This window comes from Salvelinus namaycush, chromosome 24, assembly GCF_016432855.1.
Source record: "Salvelinus namaycush isolate Seneca chromosome 24, SaNama_1.0, whole genome shotgun sequence".
NCBI lineage: Eukaryota > Metazoa > Chordata > Actinopteri > Salmoniformes > Salmonidae > Salvelinus > Salvelinus namaycush.
Genome location: NC_052330.1, coordinates 25,881,337 through 25,901,336, shown reverse-complemented (window position 1 = coordinate 25,901,336; position 20,000 = coordinate 25,881,337). Strand labels below are relative to the sequence as shown.

Here is a 20,000-nt window from a genome sequence, read left to right as displayed (position 1 = left end):
GGTAGTGGTAGTGGTGGTAGTGGTGGTAGTAGTTTTGGGGACAGGGGATGGGTCTGTGACTTTCTCATTCCTCTCATAGATCTCCTTACTGCCCTCGTAGAGATAGTCCTCCTCATGGTCATTACTGCTGTCCTCCCTGATGCTGCTTCCTCTGTGGACTGGCTCACTGGAGTCTCTACGACCACTAGAGGAGGGGTTGGAGGAGGAAGAGGAGGTGATGGGCTTCCTAGATCCACCTAGAACTGCATTCCTGTTGGGCAGAGAGGGTTTAGGTGACCCCGCCCCCTCCCTGTTCTTTAATGGGTAGTGGGTGGAGGAGGTTTTAGCGTCCTCACTGGTCTCCTGCAATGCTGAAGTCCTCGATTCCCCTGAGGCTCCTGCTGCCCCCGTAGCTCCTGCTGCCCCCAATACAACTGTCCTGGAGGGGGTTCCTCTAAGGAGGGGTCTCCCTGCCCCAACGGAGGACGAGGAGGTAGTCCTGCTCCAGGGAACCCTCCCGTCCGCCCGGGGGGAGGAGGCCCTGCTACTGCTCCCCGTCCCTTTTCCAAACCTGCTCTGGTGACGGTTCCCAAAGTGGTTAATCCTGGAGGGAGGGGGAGCTGGGGTGTTGTAGTTGTTCTCCCCCCTCCCTCTCTCCTCTCTCCTGTCTCCCCTCTCACCCTCCTCTCTCCTGTCTCCCCTTTCACCCTCCTCTCTCCTGTCTCCCCTCTCACCCTCCTCTCTCCTGTCTCCCCTTTCACCCTCCTCTCTCCTGTCTCCCCTCCCTCCCTCCTCTCTCCTGTCTCCCCTTTCACCCTCCTCTCTCCTGTCTCCCCTCTCACCCTCCTCTCTCCTGTCTCCCCTTTCACCCTCCTCTCTCCTGTCTCCCCTCCCTTCCTCCTTTGTCCTGTCTCCCCTCCCTTCCCCCTCTGTCCTGTCTCCCCTCCCTCCCTCCTCTCTCCTGTCTCCCCTCTCAACCTCCTCTCTCCTGACTCCCCTCCCTTCCTCATTTGTCCTGTCTCCCCTCCCTCCCTCCTCTCTCTTGTCTCCCCTCTCAACCTCCTCTCTCCTGTCTCCCCTCCCTCCCTCCTCTCTCCTGTCTCCCCTCTCACCCTCCTCTCTCCTGTCTCCCCTCCCTCTCTCCTCTCTCCTGTCACCCCTCTCACCCTCCTCTCTCCTGTCTCCCCTCCCACCCACCTCTCTCCTGTCCCCCCTCCCTGTCTCCTCTCTCCTGTCTCCCCTCCATCCCTCCTCTCTCCTGTCTCCCCTCCCTCCCTCCTCTCTCCTGTCTCCACCCCCTTTGTCCTCTCTCCTGTCTCCCCTTCCTTCCTCCTCTCTCCTGTCCTCTCTCCCTCTCTCCTCTCTCCTGTCTCCCCTCCCTTCCTCCTCTTTCCTGTCCTCTCTCCCTCTCTCCTCTCTCCTGTCTCCCCTCCCTTCCTCCTCTCTCCTGTCCTCTCTCCCTCTCTCCTCTCTCCTGTCCTCTCTTGCGTCCTCCTCTGAGGGATGTGTAGAGGATATGGTCTGGGAATTGGAAGTGGGTTCTTCTTCTTTTGTGGCCTCTGTCTCTGTGTTTTTGTAGTCGTTGTGGTCATTTTTCTCCTGGTGGTGTGTTGAGTCCTGCGCGTTAGGAGTGTGTGAGCCGTGAGTGTGTGACGTTTCAGGAATCTTGCCTCCGGTCGATGTTGAGGCGGACCCAGGTTTGCGGAGTCCAGTCAGAACTCGGCCATTTGGATTCCCTCGAGACAGGATCCCAGGTTTCCTCCTGCCGTAACCATATCCACGGCCCGGCAGAGCAGGACCCCTACCCACAGAAGGTGCCTCGGCCTCGGGCTCTGAGATGGCCTGCTCTGGGGTGGAGGTGGAGGGTTTGGTTTCTGTGACACTGGGCTGGTCATAGGTGTTTTTACCCTGGGCGTAGTTGGTGACCGCATCGTCTTTCCTGATGGCTGCTGACTCCTGGCTGTGGGATGGGCTGGAGGACAAAGAGGAGGAGGAGGAGGCACTGTCCATTTCTGCATCCTGTGTCTTCGGCTGGAACACTGACCCTAAGCCTGATGTCCGGGAGAATTGCCGTCGACCAGAGTTGATGCGTCTACCGGAGACAGGTTTGCGGAGAGGGTAGGAGGGTTTGGACGATGATGAGGAGCCCTCTGATGAGGAAACCTCTGTTTTGAGGCTGGGGCTAGAGGTCTCATCTACAGCTGGATCCTTCCCTCTCCCTCTGCCATGGCTCCTGTCCTCCTCCTCAGGTTCAGAAGGAACACCGTTGTTCTGAGTCAATGCTTCTTTCTTCTCCTCCAGAGCCTCGTTAGTGAGCCTCTCCTTCTTCTGTTCTTCTGGATTGGGTTCTGTTGTTTTGTACTCCTCCTCCTGTTCATTCTCTGTTTCTGTCTCTCTCCCCTTGTCTCTGGCTGAAGAGGTACCGCCTCCTAGTTGCTGATTGGTCGCCCCCTTCCTGACCGTGCCCCTCACATCTGAGAAGATGCTGTGATAGGAGCGTGTCTGGGTGAGTGGGCGTGTCCGTCTGGTGGCGGACGGGGAGGATGTGGTCTGGGTGGGTGTGGTCAGCTGTTCGGTCACGGTGTCTAATTGGAGGTCGGTGTCATCGTCATGGTAACTGTCCTGTTCGGTGGTCCGAGAAGGTGTGTGGCTGGTTCTACGGCCTCCCTGGCTCTTGGAGTGATGAGTTGGCAGGGAGGCAGCGTTGTTGGCTGACAAGTAAGATGGAGTATTAGTTAAGTGTACAAACCATTAGGACATTAGAAATGCAACTATCAACACACACACATGCGCAAATACACACACACACACACACACACACACACACACACACACACACACACACACACACACACACACACACACACACACACACACACACACACACACACACACACACACACACACACACACACACACACACACACACACACACACACGCACAGTAGATGTGCTTACTGGTGCCACGAGGTACGGCCACACTGAAGGCTTTGGTTTGAGGGCCCTGGCCCCTCCTGTTGGTGGCCCTGATCTTAAAGATGTAACGGTCCCCAGGCTGGAGGCCGTCTACGATGGCTGAGGTGATGCTGCCTCGGTATGTCACTGACTTCATCCCAAAGGGTTTCATGGCAGGAGCATAGGACATGATGTACTCTGAGGGGAGGAGTACCAGGATCATTACATAGCACCAACAATGTATGTGTTTAATAAAACTGAATCAATAAATTTATGTATAATGTGGTTTAGTATTGATGGATTGATTAAGTATTTAGGTGGGGCTTTTATTGATCAATTGAATAACTGATGGATTCATATTGATCAATTAGTTGACTGTTTGACTGTTTATTTGTCAACACATATTTGACGAGAGATACAGATGTACAAAGCAGGAAATGCCAAGTTGTAGCGTATTAAGCATTTTAAAGTTTGTAATTTCCACTTGTAAGTGTCATACCTGATTTGCTATAACAAAAACTGTATCAACCACTTCAACAATGTCCAGTAGTTATAATCCACACAATAATTCACATTTCCTTTTGCTGCAGGATTATTTTCCAGCTGTGAGAAACTGGTCAAAGGAAGATCCTACATCTGTACAGTGAAATCATCTACTGAAGGATAAGAGAGGAGTGTCATGCTCTGACCACGTATCCTCCCGTTGGGTTCCTCAGGAGGGTCCCAGGTCGCCGAGACGGCGGTTCCCTTCCCTCTCAGCGCCTTCACGTGAAAGTTCTCTGGAGGACCGGAGGGAGCTGAGGAGCACAGAGGACAAAAGGGATGGGATGAGAAGGAATGCGTACCGAGAGAGACAACAGAAGCTAGGAGAAGAGAAGAAGGAAAGTGGCTACTTGTACAGTAACAGTACTGTAGTTCCTGCCAATAGGCTTCAAATAGGGAAAAACTAAAGTAAAGTTTGCTATACGTTTCCAGAGAACACACCCCGGAGATCCTCTAAGGAAATTTAGACTAGAGCTCCAAGCAGCAGTCAGCCAGGCTGTATGAATGCTACAATATGAATGCTACAATATGAATGCTACAATATGAATGCTACAATATGAATGCTACAATATGAATGCTACACTCATAACAGAATATACTGTATGACTCCAGTATCCAGGATCAGTTAAGGGAGGATGGGAATGATATACACTAACTGTGCTGAATTATGACATAAAGCAATGAGATGGAAATCACAAACTGGCAGAGGTTTTCATGAAGGTATTTTATTAGATCCCCATTAGCTGTTTCAAAAGCAGCAGCTACTCTTCCTGGGGTCCACACAAAACATGAAACATGACATAATACAGAACAGCAATAGACCAGAACAGCTCAAGGACATAACTACATAAATTATTTTTAAAGGCACACATACAGTAGCCTACATATCAATACATACACATCAACTATCTAGGTCAAATAGGGGAGAGGCGTTGTGCAGTGAGGTGTTGCTTCATCTGTTTTTGAAACCAGGTTTGCTGTTTATTTGAGCAATATGAGGTGGAAGGAAGTTCCATGCAATAAGGGCTTTATATAATACTGTACGCTTTCTTGAATTTGTTCTGGATGTGGGGACTGTTTAAAGACCCCTGGTGCCATGTCTGGTGGGGTAAGTGTGTGTGTCAGAGCTGTGTGTAAGTTGACTATGCAAACAATTAGGGATTTTCAACACATGAATGTTTCTTATAAAAAGAAGAAGTGATGCAGTCAGTCTCTCCTCAACTCTTAGCCAAGAGAGACTGGCATGCATAGTATTTATATCAGCCTTCTGATTACAATGAAGAGCAAGATGTGTTCTGGGCCAGCTGCATCTTAACTAGGTCTTTCCTTGCAGCACTGGACCACACAACTGGACAATAATCAAGATAAGACAACACTAGAGCCTGTAGGACTTGCTTTTTGGAGTGTGGTGTCAAAAAGCAGAACATATTTTTATTATGGACAGACCTCTCCCCATCTTTACAACCATTGAACCTATATGTTTGACCATGACAGTTCACAGTCTAAGGTAAGGAGGGATTGAATGGAACAATCTGTATTAAATATGAATCAACGCCAAAACCTATGATTTACCCTTAAATCTTTCATTGTATGACACTGTATGACTCATGTGACTCTTTGGAAATTTAAATAAAAGAAAATAGCAGCTTTCATCAAGAAAATATAATTTTCTCTCTTAAAGGGGCAATCTTATAGAAACCCATTGATTCTTGAATGTCATTTATGAATGCCTCATGAGCTTAGTTCAACTGTCATACAACATCAGAAAACAAAATATAACTTTGTTTTACTCCAATGTTTGTAAACAAAGTAAATGTAAATAAACACTGTAAAGCCTCATAACGTGGTTCAAACTATAATGTTGATATCATGGATGGTCAGTCCATAGTCTGTCTGTTAATCTGAGAGTGGTTACATCTCCGCAGCCACATCACTAATCCCTTTAACAAAACAGTCGCTTTTGTATTGTTTGAACTGTAGATTGCCACTTTAAAAGATGGGAAATGACATTGAAGACTTGGGGTTATCCTTTCTTTTCAGACAGGAAGTAAGACAACCTACCCGATTCTGGGGTCCTCTGGAACACAGATGTGCTCCACTTGCCATGGTTGTCTCCCTTGGAGATGCGGACAGAAAACTCGTACATCCTGTCAGCTGACAGGGTATCTATCAGCAGCCTCCTCTGGTTGGTCTCCTTGTACTCCCATCGAGCAGACTCACCCTTCTCCCTGTACTTCACTGTGTAGTGTCTGGAGAGGGGAAAATAGATTATATGACTTATCTCTCTCTCTCTCTCTCTCTCTCTCTCTCTCTCTCTCTCTCTCTCTCTCTCTCTCTCTCTCTCTCTTTTTCTCACAGACACACAAAAACACAGACACACTCTCTCTCTCTCACCTGGAGCCCCCAGGGAGGACCTTCTCCATCTCGATGGACGGGTCCACCCAGCTGATGAGGACAGACTGAGGGGACATGACCCTCACGCTGATGTCTTTGGCCTCATGCTCCTCAGGCTCTGTGTGGGGGATACACAACACACAACATGGTCTGGAGGTCTGCAGGTCTAAGCACAATGAACTGAAAATAAGTTACTATACTCTTAGAAAAAAAGGTTCTATCTAGAACATAAAAGGGTTCTTTGGCTGTCCCCATAGGAGAACCCTTTGAATAACCTTTTTTTGGTTCCAGGTAGAACCCTTTTGGGTTCCAGGTAGAGCCCTTTTGTGTTTCAGGTAGAACCTTTTCCACAGAGGTTCTACCTGGAACCAAAAAGGGTTCTCATATGGGGACAGACGAAGAACCCCTCCTGTACTCCCTCTTCACTCATGACTGCAAGGCTAGGCATGACTCCAACACCATCATTAAATTTGCCGATGACACAACAGTGGTAGGCCTGATCACCGACAACGACAAGACAGCCTAAAGGGAAGAGGTCAGAGACCTAGCCGTGTGGTGCCAGGACAACAACCTCTCCCTAAACGTGATCAAGTCAAAGGAGATGATTGTGGACTACAGGAAAAAGAGGACCGAGCACGCCCCCATTCTCATCGACAGGGCTGCAGTGGAGCAGGTTGAGAGCTTCAAGTTCCTTGGTGTCCACATCACCAACAAACTAACATGGTCCAAGCACACCAAGACAGATGTGAAGAGGGCACGACAAAACCTATTCCCCCTCAGGAGACCTCAGATCCTCAAAAAGTTCTACAGCTGCACCATCGAGAGCATCCTCACTGGTTGCATCACTGCCTGGTATGGCAACTGTGCGGCCTCCGACCGCAAGGCACTACAGAGGGTAGTGCGAACGGCCCAGTACATTGGCCCAGTACATGGGGCCAAGCTTTCTGCCATCCAGGACCTCTATACCAGGCGGTGTCAGAGGAAGGACCTAAAAATTGTCAAAGACTCCAGCCACCCTAGTCATAGACTGTTCTCTCTGCTACCGCATGGCAAGCGGTACCGGAGTGCCAAGTCTAGGTCCAAGAGGCTTCTAAACAGCTTCTACCCCCAAGCCATAAGACTCCTGAACATCTAGTCAAATGGCTACCCAGACTATTTGCATTGTCCCCCCCAGCTCTCCCCCTCTTTACACCTCTGCTACTCTCTGTTGTCATCTAAGCATAGTCACTTTAATAACTCTACCTACATGTACATACTACCTCAACTGACCGGTGCCCCCACAATTTGACTCTGTATCGGTACCCCCTTTATATAGTCTCGGTATTGTTAGTTACTGCTGCTCTTTAATTACTTGTTACTTTTATCACTTATTCTTATCCATATTTCTTTGAAACTGCATTGTTGGTTAGGGGCTCATAAGTAAGCATTTCACTGTAAGGTCTACACCTGTTGTATTCGGCACATGTGACTAATCAAATTTGATTTGATTTGATTTGAACCTTTTTTTCTAAGCGTGTGCGTTACTGAAATGTAGTCTGTTTTTACATTGCTATATGAGGAGAGGTGTTGAAATGGTGTAAAACTCTAAAACGTGTGTTGTGTCATGTGGTTTGAGTGTTGTAATAATATAATATAATAATATAAGAATGTAATAATACAATACAATATAAAATTGTAATAATATAATAATGTATTAATTAAATATAATAATGTAGCAATATAATAATGTAATAACACCATATAACAATATAATGATGTAATAATGTAATAATACAATATAATCATGTAATAATATAATATAATAATGTAGCAATATAATAATGTAATAATATAATAATGTAATAATACCATATAAAAATATAATCATGTAATAATGTCATAATACAATATAATAATGTAATAATATAATAATACCATATAATAATATAATAATGTAATAATACCATATAATAATTTAATAATGTAATACTGTAATAATACCATATAATAATATAATAATGTAATAATACCATATAATAATATAATCATGTAATAATATAATAATACAATATAATAATATAATAATGTAATACTGTAATACTGTAATAATACCATATAATAATATAATAATGTAATACTGTAATAATACCATATAATAATATAATAATGTAATAATACCATATAATAATATAATAATGTAATTCTGTAATAATACCATATAATGATATAATAATATAATAATGTAATAAAAGAATAATGTAACAATATAATAATGTAACAATATAATAATGTAATACTATAATAATGTAACAATATAATAATGTAACAATATAATAATGTAATAATATAATAATGCAATAATAATATAATAATGTAATACTGTAATAATACCATATAATAATATAATAATATAATAATGTAACAATATAATAATGTAATAATATAATACTGTAATAATACCATATAATAATATAATCATGTAATAATGTAATAATACGATATAATCATGTAATAATATAATATAATCATGTAATAATATAATAATGTAATAATATTATATAATCATGTAATAATACAATATAATAATATGATAATGTAATAATGTAATAATGTAATAATATAATAATGTAATATTATAATCTAATCATGTAAAAAATCTAATAATGTAATATAATAATATGATCATGTAATTATATAATATTGTAATAATATTGTAATAGTGTAATAATATAATAATGTAATCATATAGTATAATTAGAAGCTTGAGTGTTGTCTGAAGATTATTTCCTTGCAGCTGGATGTAGTTAATTAAGAGTGTTTATAAAGGCTCATGAAGCTGTTATAAAGGCTTCTAAGGATGTTGTAAAGACTCATAACATGGTCATAAGGTGTACCTGGTGGAGCTTTTTTGGTCAGGGTGGCCCTGTTGCTTGGCGCGCTCCGCCCCGTTGCTCTCTGTGCTTGCAGTGATACCACATAGACGGACTCAGAGGCTATGAACAGAGAGACATAGGCCAGCGTTTAAACTCTACAACACACTATGGGTGGGCACTAAACACACACAGTACATACTATACTGTTCACACAACAATATACAAGAAAGACAACAAGTAGGCGACCAGTACGATGAAGAAAACTTTAGTAAACTATGTACTGGTAATATCTACAAAGAATACATACGCTGTAAGTAGGAGCAGATATATATAACATCAAGACGCACAACTGCAACGCGTTTATACTAGTGGACTCTTCTTCAGGCTGAAATTTAGATTACCTGCCATTTAAGGGCCCACCTTCTAATTCCCTCATCACACAACAATATGCAAACTCGGTGTGAGAGAGATCCAGGTGCTCTTACCTAGTTTGTGGTTGTGTCTGTTTCTCTGGTCTGCCTGTGGCTGGGTGTGGTGTTGTTGATGTTGGGACCTCTGGTCCAGCAGGGCTGGCCCTGCCCTGGCCCTCTCTGGTTGACGAGGGCCGGAGGACGACTGGGGGGGTCTCCGGATCCGCTGCCCCCTGGGGGAGGTTAGGCCTGAGGGGTGCAGTGCCTCATCTACCCCTGTTTCTGTTCCTGTCCTCACATGGATCCTCACAGGGGGGTCAGGCCTGGGCCGGGTGTCTGGAGTAGGAGATGGACGAGCTGGAAGAGAGAGAAAAATATCGCTGAAGTGCAGTATGGTTCACCTGACCCTGATAAGACCATAAGGAATCTCAGGTTCACATGCAGATCGCTGCAATCACTTCTATGAGTTTCTATCTCATCATTATGCTTTGAGATGTTTCAAAGGCCGTGGAGTACTCAGGGAAGCTCCCCATACGTCCCACTGCTCAAAAGGAATTATTCTCCAATAATCAAAACAAGTTACAGTATCTGAGACGCTGTAACCATTGGAGATGTCACAACGTGGACACAGACAGGGACCACGGACCACACAATCTTCCCATGCCATCTGCTGCTACTTCCTGTTTCCTACTTCCTGGTGTTATCACATGATATCTGTCTGACTCCAGCCTGGACAGTCGTCTCAGACAGACAGCCAGACAGTTCCGCCATCCATCTTCTCTTCCCCAGCCCTCTTGTGCTTCGCTGGCATGCCGAGTGATAGCATTGACAACATAATGAAAAACATTTCCCTCCCTTTCCTTTCTCCCCCCCCATCTCTCATCCCTCTTTCTCATAATCATTGTCAGATGAAAGGCTGCGCGGTCTTCTTTCCCTCAGAGTGAATGAATGCCTTTGCAGCAGAGGTTGATACAATCCAGTCAGACAGAGTGATAAAGTAGATGCGGGCATAAGATAGGGTCATGCAGGGTTAGTCACTACGCTCTTATGAAATGAATATGTGGGAGTTATTGCTGGATCAGTGAAGGAGAGATGAGAAGAGGAGAAGTGAAGAGAAGAAAGTAAAGAAGGATAGGAGGATAAGACAAGAGTTCCCGACAGGACAGAAGCAGTCTGTGTGTGAGAGGGTTCGCTGACCTATCTCTGCCCTGCCACAACTAATCCCCCCTCCTCTCTCTCTCTCTCTCTCTCTCTCTCTCTCTCTCTCTCTCTCTCTCTCTCTCTCTCTCTCTCTCTCTCTCTCTCTCTCTCTCTCTCTCTCTCTCTCTCTCTCTCTCTCTCTCTCTCTCTCTCTCTCTCTCTCTCTCTCTCTCTCTCTCTCAATTCAATTCAATTCAAGGGGCTCTATTGGCATGGGAAACGTGTTAACATTGCCAAAGCAAGTGAGGTAGATAATATACAAAAGTGAAATAAACAATAAAAATTAACAGTAAACATTACACTCACAGATGTTTCAAAACAATAAAGACATTACAAACGTCATATTATGTATATATACAGTGTTGTAACAATGTACAAATGGTTAAAGTGCGCAAGGGAAAATAAATAAGCATAAATATGGGTTGTATTTACAATGGTGTTTGTTCTTCACTGGTTGACCTTTTCTTGTGGCAACAGGTCACAAATCTTGCTGCTGTGATGGCACACGGTGGTATTTCACCCAGTAGATATGGGAGTTTATCAAAATTGGGTTTGTTTTCGAATTCTTTGTGGATCTATGTAATCTGAGGGAAATATGTGTCTCTAATATGGTCATACATTGGGCAGGAGGTTAGGAAGGCAGCTCAGTTTCCACCTCATTTTGTGGGCAGTGTGCACATAGCCGGTCTTCTCTTGAGAGCCATGTCTGCCTACGGCGGCCTTTCTCAATAGCAAGGCTATGCTCACTGAGTCTGTACATAGTCAAAGCTTTCCTTAAGTTTGGGTCAGTCACAGTGGTCAGGTATTCTGCCACTGTGTACTCTCTGTTTAGGGCCAAATAGCATTCTAGTTTGCTCTGTTTTTTTGTTCATTCTTTCCAATGTGTCAGGTAATTATCTTTTTGTTTTCTCATGATTTGGTTGGGTCTAATTGTGCTGCTGTCCTGGGGCTCTGTGGGGTGTGTTTGTGTTTGTGAACAGAGCCCCAGGACCAGCTTGCTTAGGGGACTCTTCTCCAGGTTAATCTCTCTGTAGGTGATGATGTCTCTTTCTCTCTGTCTCTCTCTCTTTGTCTCAGTCAATTCAATTCAATTCAATTTGCTTTATTGGCATGACATAACAATGTACATATTGCCAAAGCTTATTTTGGATATTTACAATATAAAAATAAAAATGAGAATCAAAATTGTCAACGGGACAACAGTAACAACAATAACCATGTGTCAAAATAACCATACATTCAACAATAACAATAAACATACAGTAGAGTACATGTGCAGGTTGATTGGTCTGTCAGACACTGTCCCTCAACGTATGGCAGGCAGCAATGTAGTGCGCTGCCAACCCACAGCTCTCTGCGTCCTCCCCCAACAGGATGGGTAGCCTATCCTCGTCAGAGAGGTCTTTGAAACCTTGAATAAGGGTTTCAAATTTGGGAAAATGACACTCTATTTGTTTTATATTTTGACATTTTGTCAGGAAATGCAGCTCCGTCTCAGGTTCTGCTGTTGTGCAGTGGTTGCACAGCCTTTCCTCTACAGGGAGCCAAGTTTTCCTGTGTCTACCCTTCTCAATAGCAAGGCTGTGCTTACTGAGCCTGTACTTTGTCAAGGTTTTTCTAAGGTTTTGATCAGTAACCATGGTCAAATATTTAGCCACGGTGTACTGTCGTTTTAGGGCCAGATATCACTGCATTTTGCTTTGTGTTTGTGCTTGTGTTTCCCAATAAGCAATGTAGTTTTGTTTTGACTGTGTTGTAATTTGGTTTATTCTGATTGATTGGACGTTCTGGTCCTGAGGCTTCAGTGTGTTAGTAGAACAGGTTTGTGAACTCAGCCCCAGGACCAGCTGGATGAGGGGACTCTTTTCTTTGCTCAGCTCTTGGCATTGCAGGGCTTGGTAATGATATGAGAGGGGGTCACTGTATTTTAGATGTTTCCAAAACTTAATTGCTCTTTTTGAGTTTTTATTATTATTGGATATTGGCCTAATTCTGCCCTGCATGCATTGTTTGTAGTTTTCCTCTGGACATGTAGGAGAATCTTACAGAACTCTGCATGCAGGGTTTCAATAGGGTGTTTGTCCCATTTGATGAAATCTTGTTTTGCATGTGGACCCCACACCTCGCTGCCATAAAGTGCAATTGGTTCAATGACATATTCAATTAGTTTTAGCCAAATTTTAATAGGTATTTCAATTTGAATTTGCTTTTTAATGGCGTAGAATGCCCTGCGTGCTTTCTCTCTCAGTTCATTCACTGCCTCATTAAGGTGTCCAGTTGAGCTTATTTTTAAACCTAAGTAATTGTAGTGTGTACAGTACTCTATATATTTTGTACCAATTGAGACCTTTGGTCTAATTCCCTGAGATCTGGATCTTCTCTGGAGAATCATTATTTTAGTCTTTTTGGGGTTTACTGCCAGGGCCCAGGTCTGGCAGTACTGCTCTAGCAGGTCCAGGCTCTGCTGTAGGCCATGTGCTGTGGGTGACAGCAGGCATAGGTCATCTGCGAAGAGTAGGCATTTAACTTCTGAATTGTGGAGACTAACACCAGGGGCTGAGGATTTTTCTAGAATAGTGGCCAATTCGTTGAGGTAAATATTGAAGAGTGCAGGGCTCAGATTGCAACCCTGACGAAGGCCCCGCCCCTGGTAAAAGAATTCTGTTATTTTCTTGCCAATTTTAATGCTGCACGTATTGCCAGTATACATTGATTTAATTATGTCATATGTTTTACCCCCTACACCACTTTCAATAACTTTGGAGAACAGTCCTGTATGCAAAATAGAAACAAATGCTTTTTGGAAGTCGATAAAGCAAGCGTATATTTTGTTATTATTTTGGTGGACATGTTTATCTATCAGGGTGTAAATATGATCAGTTGTGCGATGTTTTGGTATAAATCCAATTTGGCTTTTACTCAAGACGTTGTGCTTATTATACAGTCTCTCTCTCTCCCTGTTTCTCACTCACTCTCTCTCTCTCTCTGTCACGCTCTCAATTCAAAATCAATTTTTAGGTTCTTTATTGACATGGGAAACATATGTTTACGTTGCCAAAGCAAGTAAAATAGATAACAAACAAAAGTGAAATAAACAATAAAAAAATGTACAGTAAACATTACACTTCAAATGTCATATTATGTGCAAATAGCTAAAGTACAAAAGGGAAAATAAATAAACATAAATATGGGTTGTATTTACAATGTTGTTTGTTCTTCACTGGTTGCCCTTTTCTTGTGGCAACAGGTCACAAATCTTGGGAGAATAGATATGGGAGTTTATCAAAATTAGGTTTGTTTTCAAATTCTTTGTGGGTAATCTGAGGGAAATGATGTGTCTCTAATATTGTCATACTTTTGTCAGGAGTTTAGGAAGTGCAGCTCAGTTTCCACCTCATTTTGTGGGCAATGTGCACATAGCCTGTCTTCTCTTGAGAGCCAGGTCTGCCTATGGTGGCCTTTCTCAATAGCAAGGCTATGCTCACTGGTCAGGTATTCTGCCACTGTGTACTCTCTGTTTAGGGCCAAATAGCATTCTAGTTCACGTTGGTATTTTTAAAAATTCTTTCCAATGCGTCAAGTAATTACAGTTGAAGTCAAAAGTTTTCATACACCTTAGCCAAATACATTTAAACTCAGTTTTTTCACAATTCCTGACATTTAATCCTCGTAAAAATGTCCTGTCAATTAGGATCACCACTTTATTTTAAGAATGTGAAATGTCAGAATAATAGTAGAGAGAATTATTTATTTCAGCTTTTATTTCTTTCATCACATTCCCAGTGGGTCAGATGTTTACATACACTCAATAAGTATTTGGTAGCATTGCCTTTAAATGGTTTAACTTGGGTCAAATGTTTCGGGTAGCCTTCCACAAGCTACCCACAATAAGTTGGGTGAATTTTGGCCCATTCCTCCTGATAGAGCTGGTGTAACTGAGTTAGGTTTGTAGGCCTCCTTGCTCGCACATGCTTTTTCAGTTCTGCCCACAAATTTTCTATAGGATTGAGGTCAGGGCTTTCTGATGGCCACTTCAATACCTTGACTTTGTTATCGTTAAGCCAAGTATGCTTGGGGTCATTGTCCATTTGGAAGACCCATTTGCGACCAAGCTTTAAGTTCCTGACTGATGTCTTGAGATGTTGCTTTAATATATCCACATAATTTTCCTACTTCATGATGCCATCTATTTTGTGAAGTGCACCAGTCCCTCCTGCAGCAAAGCACCGCCACAAAATGATGCTGCAACCCCCGTGCTTCACGGTTGGGATGGTGTTCTTCAGCTTGCAAGCGTCCCACTTTTTCCTCCAAACATAACGATGGAAATATGGCCAAACAGTTATATTTTTGTTTCATCAGACCAGAGGACATTTCTCCGAAAAGTATGATCTTTGTCCCCATGTGCAGTTGCAAACCGTAGTCTGGCTTTTTTATGGCAGTTTTGGAGCAGTAGCTTCTTCCTTGCTGAGCGGCCTTTCAGGTTATGTCGATATAGGACTCGTTTTACTGTGGATATAGATACTTTTGTACCTGTTTCCTCCAGCATCTTCACAAGGTCCTTTGCTGTTGTTCTGGGATTGATTTGCACTTTTCGCACCAAAGTACGTTCATCTCTAGGAGACAGAACGCGTCTCCTTCCTGAGCGGTATGACGGCTGCATGGTCCCATGGTGTTTATACTTGTTTATACTTACTTATTGTTTGTACAGATGAACGTGGTACCTTCAGGCATTTGTAAATTGCTCCCAAGGATGAACCAGACTTGTGGAGGTCTTGGCCGATTTCTTTTGATTTTCCCATGAAGTCAAGCAAAGAGGCACTGAGTTTGAAGGTAGGCCTAGAAAAACATCCACAGGTATACCTCCAATTGACTCAAATGATGTCAATTGGCCTATCAGAAGCTTCTAAAGCCATGACATCATTTTCTGGAATTTTCCAAGCTGTTTAGAGGCACAGTTAACATAGTGTTTGTAAACTTCTGACCCAATGGAATTGTGATACAGTGAATTATAAGTGAAATAATCTGTCTGTAAACAATTGTTGGAAAAATTACTTGTGTCATGCACAAAGTAGATGTCCTAACCGACTTGCCAAAACTATAGTTTGTTAACAAGAAATTTGTGGAGTGGTTGAAAAACAAGTTTTAATGACTCCAACCTAATTGTATGTAAACCTCCGACTTCAACTGTACCTTTTTGTTTTCTCATGATTTGGTTGGGTCTAATTGTGTTGCTGTCCTGGGGCTCTGTGTGGTCTGTTTGTGTTTGTGAACAGAGCCCCAGGACCAGCTTGCTTAGGGGACTCTTCTCCAGGTTCATCTCTCTGTGGGTGATGGCTTTGTTATGGATGGTTTGGGAATCACTTAATTTTAGGTGGTTGTAGAATTTAACGGCTCTTTTCTGGATTTTGACATTTAGCATGTGTCGGCATAATTCTGCTCTGCATTCATTATTTGGTGTTTCACGTTGCCCAGGTCTGACAGAGCCCAGGTCTGACAGAATCTGTGCAGAAGATCTCTGCTGTAGGCCCTTCTTGGTTGTGGACAGAAGCACCAGAATATCAGCAAAAAGTTGACATTTGACTTCAGATTCTAGTAGGGTGAGGCCGGGTGCTGCAGACTGTTCTAGTGCCCTCGCCAATTCGTTAATATATATGTTGAAGATGGTGTGGTTCAAGCTCCATCCCTGTTTCACCCCACAGCCATGTGGGAAGAAATGTTAGTTTTTTGCCAATTTTAACCACACACTTGTTGTTTGTGTACATGGATTTTATAATGTTGTATGTTTCCCCCAACACCACTTTCCATCAATTTGTAGAGCAGACCCTCATGCCAAATTGAGTCAAAAGTTTTTTGGAAATCAACAAAGCATGAGAAGACTTTGCCTTTGCTTTGGTTTGTTTGTTTGTCAATTAGGATGTGCAGGGTGAACACGTGGTCTGTCATACAGTCATTTGGCAAAAAGCCTATTTGACATTTGCTCAGTACATTGTTTTCGCTGTGGAAATGTACGAGTCTGCTGTTAATGATAATGAGGAGAATTTCCCCAAGGTTGCTGTTGACACATATCCCAAGGTAGTTATTGGGGTCAAATTTGTCTCCACTTTTGTGGATTGGGGTGATCAGTCCTTGGATCCAAATATTGGGGAAGATGCCAGAGCTAAGGATGATGTTAAAGAGTTTAAGTATAGGCAATTGGAATTTGTGGTCTGCATATTTTATCATTTAATTTAGGATACTATCAACACCACAGGCCTTTTTGGGTTGGAGGGTCTGTATTTTGTTCTGTAGTTCATTCAAGGTAATGTGAGAATCCAGTGGGTTCTGGTAGTCTTTAATAGTTGATTCTATGATTTGTATTTGTTTTTGCTGTTTGTTCTTTGTTAAAGGGCCAAAAAGATTGGAGAAGTAATTTATCCTATACATCTCCGTTTTGGATAGATAACTCTTCGTGTTTATGTTTGTTTAGTGTTTTCCAATTTTCCCGGAAGTGGTAAGAGTCTATGGATTCTTCAATTACGTTGAGCGCAAGAGGGAGAAAGAATGAGAGAGAGAGAGAGGGAGAGAGAGAGCAAGAGAGAGAGAGAGAGAGAGAGAGGGGAGAGAGCAAGAGAGAGAGAGAAAGAGAGAGGGAGAGGGAGAGAGAGAGAGAGAAAGAGGGAGAAAGAACGAGAGAGAGAGAGAGAATGAGAGAGAGAGGGGGAGAGAGAGAGCAAGAGAGAGAGAGGGAGAGAGAGAGAGATAGAGAGGAGAGATTAAGAGAGAGAGAGGGAGAGAGAGAGAGGAAGAGAGAAAAAGCGGAGAGAGCAAGAGAGGGAGAGAGAGGAAGAGAGAAAAAGCAAGAGAGAGAGAGAGAAGGAGAGAGAGAGAGAGAGAGAGAGAGAGAGAGAGAGAGAGAGAGAGAGAGAGAGAGAGAGAGAGAGAGAAGGAGAGAGAAGCAGAGAGAGAGAGAGAGAGAAGGAGAGAGAAGCAGAGAGAGAGAGAGAGGGAGAGAGAGAGAGAGAGAGAGAGAGAGAGAGAGAGGAGAGAGAGAGAGAGAGAGGAGAGAGAGAGAGAGAAGGAGAGAGAGAGAGAGAGAGAGAGAGAGAGAGGGGGGGGGCTCCTGCAGAGGGCAGACAGAGGTGTTCCATTTGGTTTCAATCAACTGCTTTTTCTTCTATTTCTCTTGTTCTTTCTTCTTCTCATATTCTCTCTCTCTCTCTCTCTCTCTCTCTCTCTCTCTCTCTCTCTCTCTCTCTCTCTCTCTCTCTCTCTCTCGCTCTCTCTCTCTCTCTCTCTCTCTCTCTCTATCTAGCCCCTCACCCCCTCTCTCTCTCTCTAGCCCCTCACACACTCTCAATTCAATTCAATTCAAGGGGCTTTATTAGCATGGGAAACGTGTTAACATTGCCAAAGCAAGTGAGGTAGATAATATACAAAAGTGAAATAAAGAATAAAAATTAACAGTAAACATTACACATACAGATGTTTCAAAACAATAAAGACATTACAAATGTCATATTATATATATTTACAGTGTTTATATTTACAGTATCTAGCCCCTCACCTTCTCTCTCTCTCTCTAGCCCCTCACACACTCTCTCTCTCTAGCCCCTCACACACTCTCTCTCTCTAGCCCCTCACCTTCTCTCTCTCTCTCTAGCCCCTCACACACCCTCTCTCTCTAGCCCATCACACACTCTCTCTCTCTAGCCCCTCACTCTCTCTCTCTAGCCCCTTACCCTCTTTCACTCTCTCTCTCTCTCTAGCCCCTCACCCTCACTCTCACCCTCTCTCTCTCTCTCTCTCTCTCTCTCTCTCTCTCTCTCTCTCTCTCTCTCTCTCTCTCTCTCTCTCTCTCTCTCTCTCTCTAGCCCCTCACCATCTCTCTCTCCCCTCACACACACTCTCTCTCTTTCTAGCCCCTCACCCCCCTCTCCTCTCTCTCTCTCTCTAGCCCCTCACCATCTCTCTCTCCCCTCACACACTCTCTCTCTCTAGCCCCTCACCCTCTCTCTCTCTCTCTCTCTAGCCCCCCACACTCTCTCTCTCTCTCTCTCTAGCCCCTCACACACTCTCTCTCGCTAGCCCCTCACCCTCTCTCTCTCTCTCTCTCTCTCTCTCTCTAGCCCCTCACACACTCTCTCTCTCTCTAGCCCCTCACCCTTACTCTCACCCTCTCTCTCTCTCTCTCTCTCTAGCCCCTCACCCTCTCTCTCTCCCCTCACACACACTCTCTCTCTCTAGCCCCTCACACACTCTCTCTCTCTAGCCCCTCACCCCCTCTCTCTCTTACTCTCTCTCTCTCTAGCCCCTCACCATCTCTCTCTCCCCTCACACACACTCTCTCTCTCTACCCCCTCACACACTCTCTCTCTCTAGCCCATCACCATCTCTCTCTCTCTCTCTCTCTCTCTCTCTAGCCCCTCACCCTCTCTCTCGCTCTCTCTCTCTCTAGCCCCTCACACTCTCTCTCTCTCTCTCTAGCCCCTCACACACTCTCTCTCTCTAGCCCCTCACCATCTCTCTCTCGCCCCTCACACTCTCTCTCTCTCTCTCTCTCTCTCTCTAGCCCCTCACACTCTCTCTCTCTCTAGCCCCTCACACTCTCTCTCTCTCTCTTTCTAGCTCCTCACTCTCTCTTTCTCTCTCTAGCCCCTCACCCTCTCTCTCTCTCTCCCTAGCCCCTCACTCTCTCTCTCTCTCGCCCCTTACCCTCTCTCTCTCTCGCTCTCTCTCTCGCCATTACCCTCTCTCTCTCTCTCTCTCTCTCTCTCTCTCTCGCCATTACCCTCTCTCTCTCTCTCTCGCTCTCTCTCTCGCCATTACCCTCTCTCTCTCTCTCTCTCTCTCTCTCTCTCTCTCTCTCTCTCTCTCTCTCTCTCTCGCCATTACCCTCTCTCTCTCTCTCTCGCTCTCTCTCTCGCCATTACCCTCTCTCTCTCTCTCTCTCTCTCTCACCATTACCCTCTCTCTCTCTCTCTCTCTCTCTCTCTCTCTCTCTCTCTCTCTCTCTCTCTCTCTCTCTCTCTCTCGCCATTACCCTCTCTCTCTCTCTCTCTCTCTCTCTCTCTCGCCATTACCCTCTCTCTCAATTTAGATTTAAATTTAAAGGGCTTTATTGGCATGGGAAACATATGTTTACATTGCCAAAGCAAGTGAAATAGATAATAAACAAAAGGGAAATAAACAATGAAAAATTTACAGTAAACCCTCACAAAAGTTCAAAAAGACTAAAGACAACTCAACAACCCTCTGACTGCCAGATATTAGCTTCTGTCTTTTGTGGAAGCCTAGGGATCCGAGGTGCTACGAGGGGACTGGGCTATGTTTCCCTGGCTACCAGAGTCATAACATTAGGATTAATTATCAAATTAGAGAATGGAGCTCTTTTTACCTTTGCGATGACAGCTGCAATTTTACATTTGCCTTTGTAATAGGACTTCTAAGGATAATTTCACTTCTAGTTCCAAGACTAACATGCAAATGAACAATTTCCACGTTGGTGTAAATATAGACTCGTTTGAGTACACTGGAGCCACGTTCTATGTTACCTGGAGAGGATGCGTTGACAGGTGCTCCGCCCACCACTGCAAAGCCGTCCAGTTTGACCCATTCACCACCTGGGGAACAGGTAATCACACACAGGTAAACCACAGGGTCAACATTGAACAAGTAAGTACTGCAGACT

At 44.0% G+C, this 20,000-nt stretch overlaps 1 protein-coding gene across 1 annotated transcript in view; it reads right to left on the bottom strand.

Moving 5' to 3' along the window:
* The window catches only part of LOC120019371 (fibronectin type III domain-containing protein 1-like), an 82,512-nt gene that overhangs the window by 43,091 nt on the left and 19,421 nt on the right, over positions 1-20,000 (bottom strand). Inside the window, exons 4-12 of the mRNA XM_038962661.1 lie at positions 19,864-19,932; positions 9,209-9,490; positions 8,745-8,843; positions 5,872-5,989; positions 5,539-5,726; positions 3,624-3,731; positions 2,938-3,132; positions 1,423-2,690; positions 1-663 (exon numbers count right to left, since the gene is read on the bottom strand). The exon at positions 1-663 is cut by the window's left edge and continues 672 nt beyond it. Coding sequence (XP_038818589.1) covers positions 1-663; positions 1,423-2,690; positions 2,938-3,132; positions 3,624-3,731; positions 5,539-5,726; positions 5,872-5,989; positions 8,745-8,843; positions 9,209-9,490; positions 19,864-19,932 — 2,990 coding nt within the window. The remainder of the gene's footprint in view (positions 664-1,422; positions 2,691-2,937; positions 3,133-3,623; positions 3,732-5,538; positions 5,727-5,871; positions 5,990-8,744; positions 8,844-9,208; positions 9,491-19,863; positions 19,933-20,000) is intronic.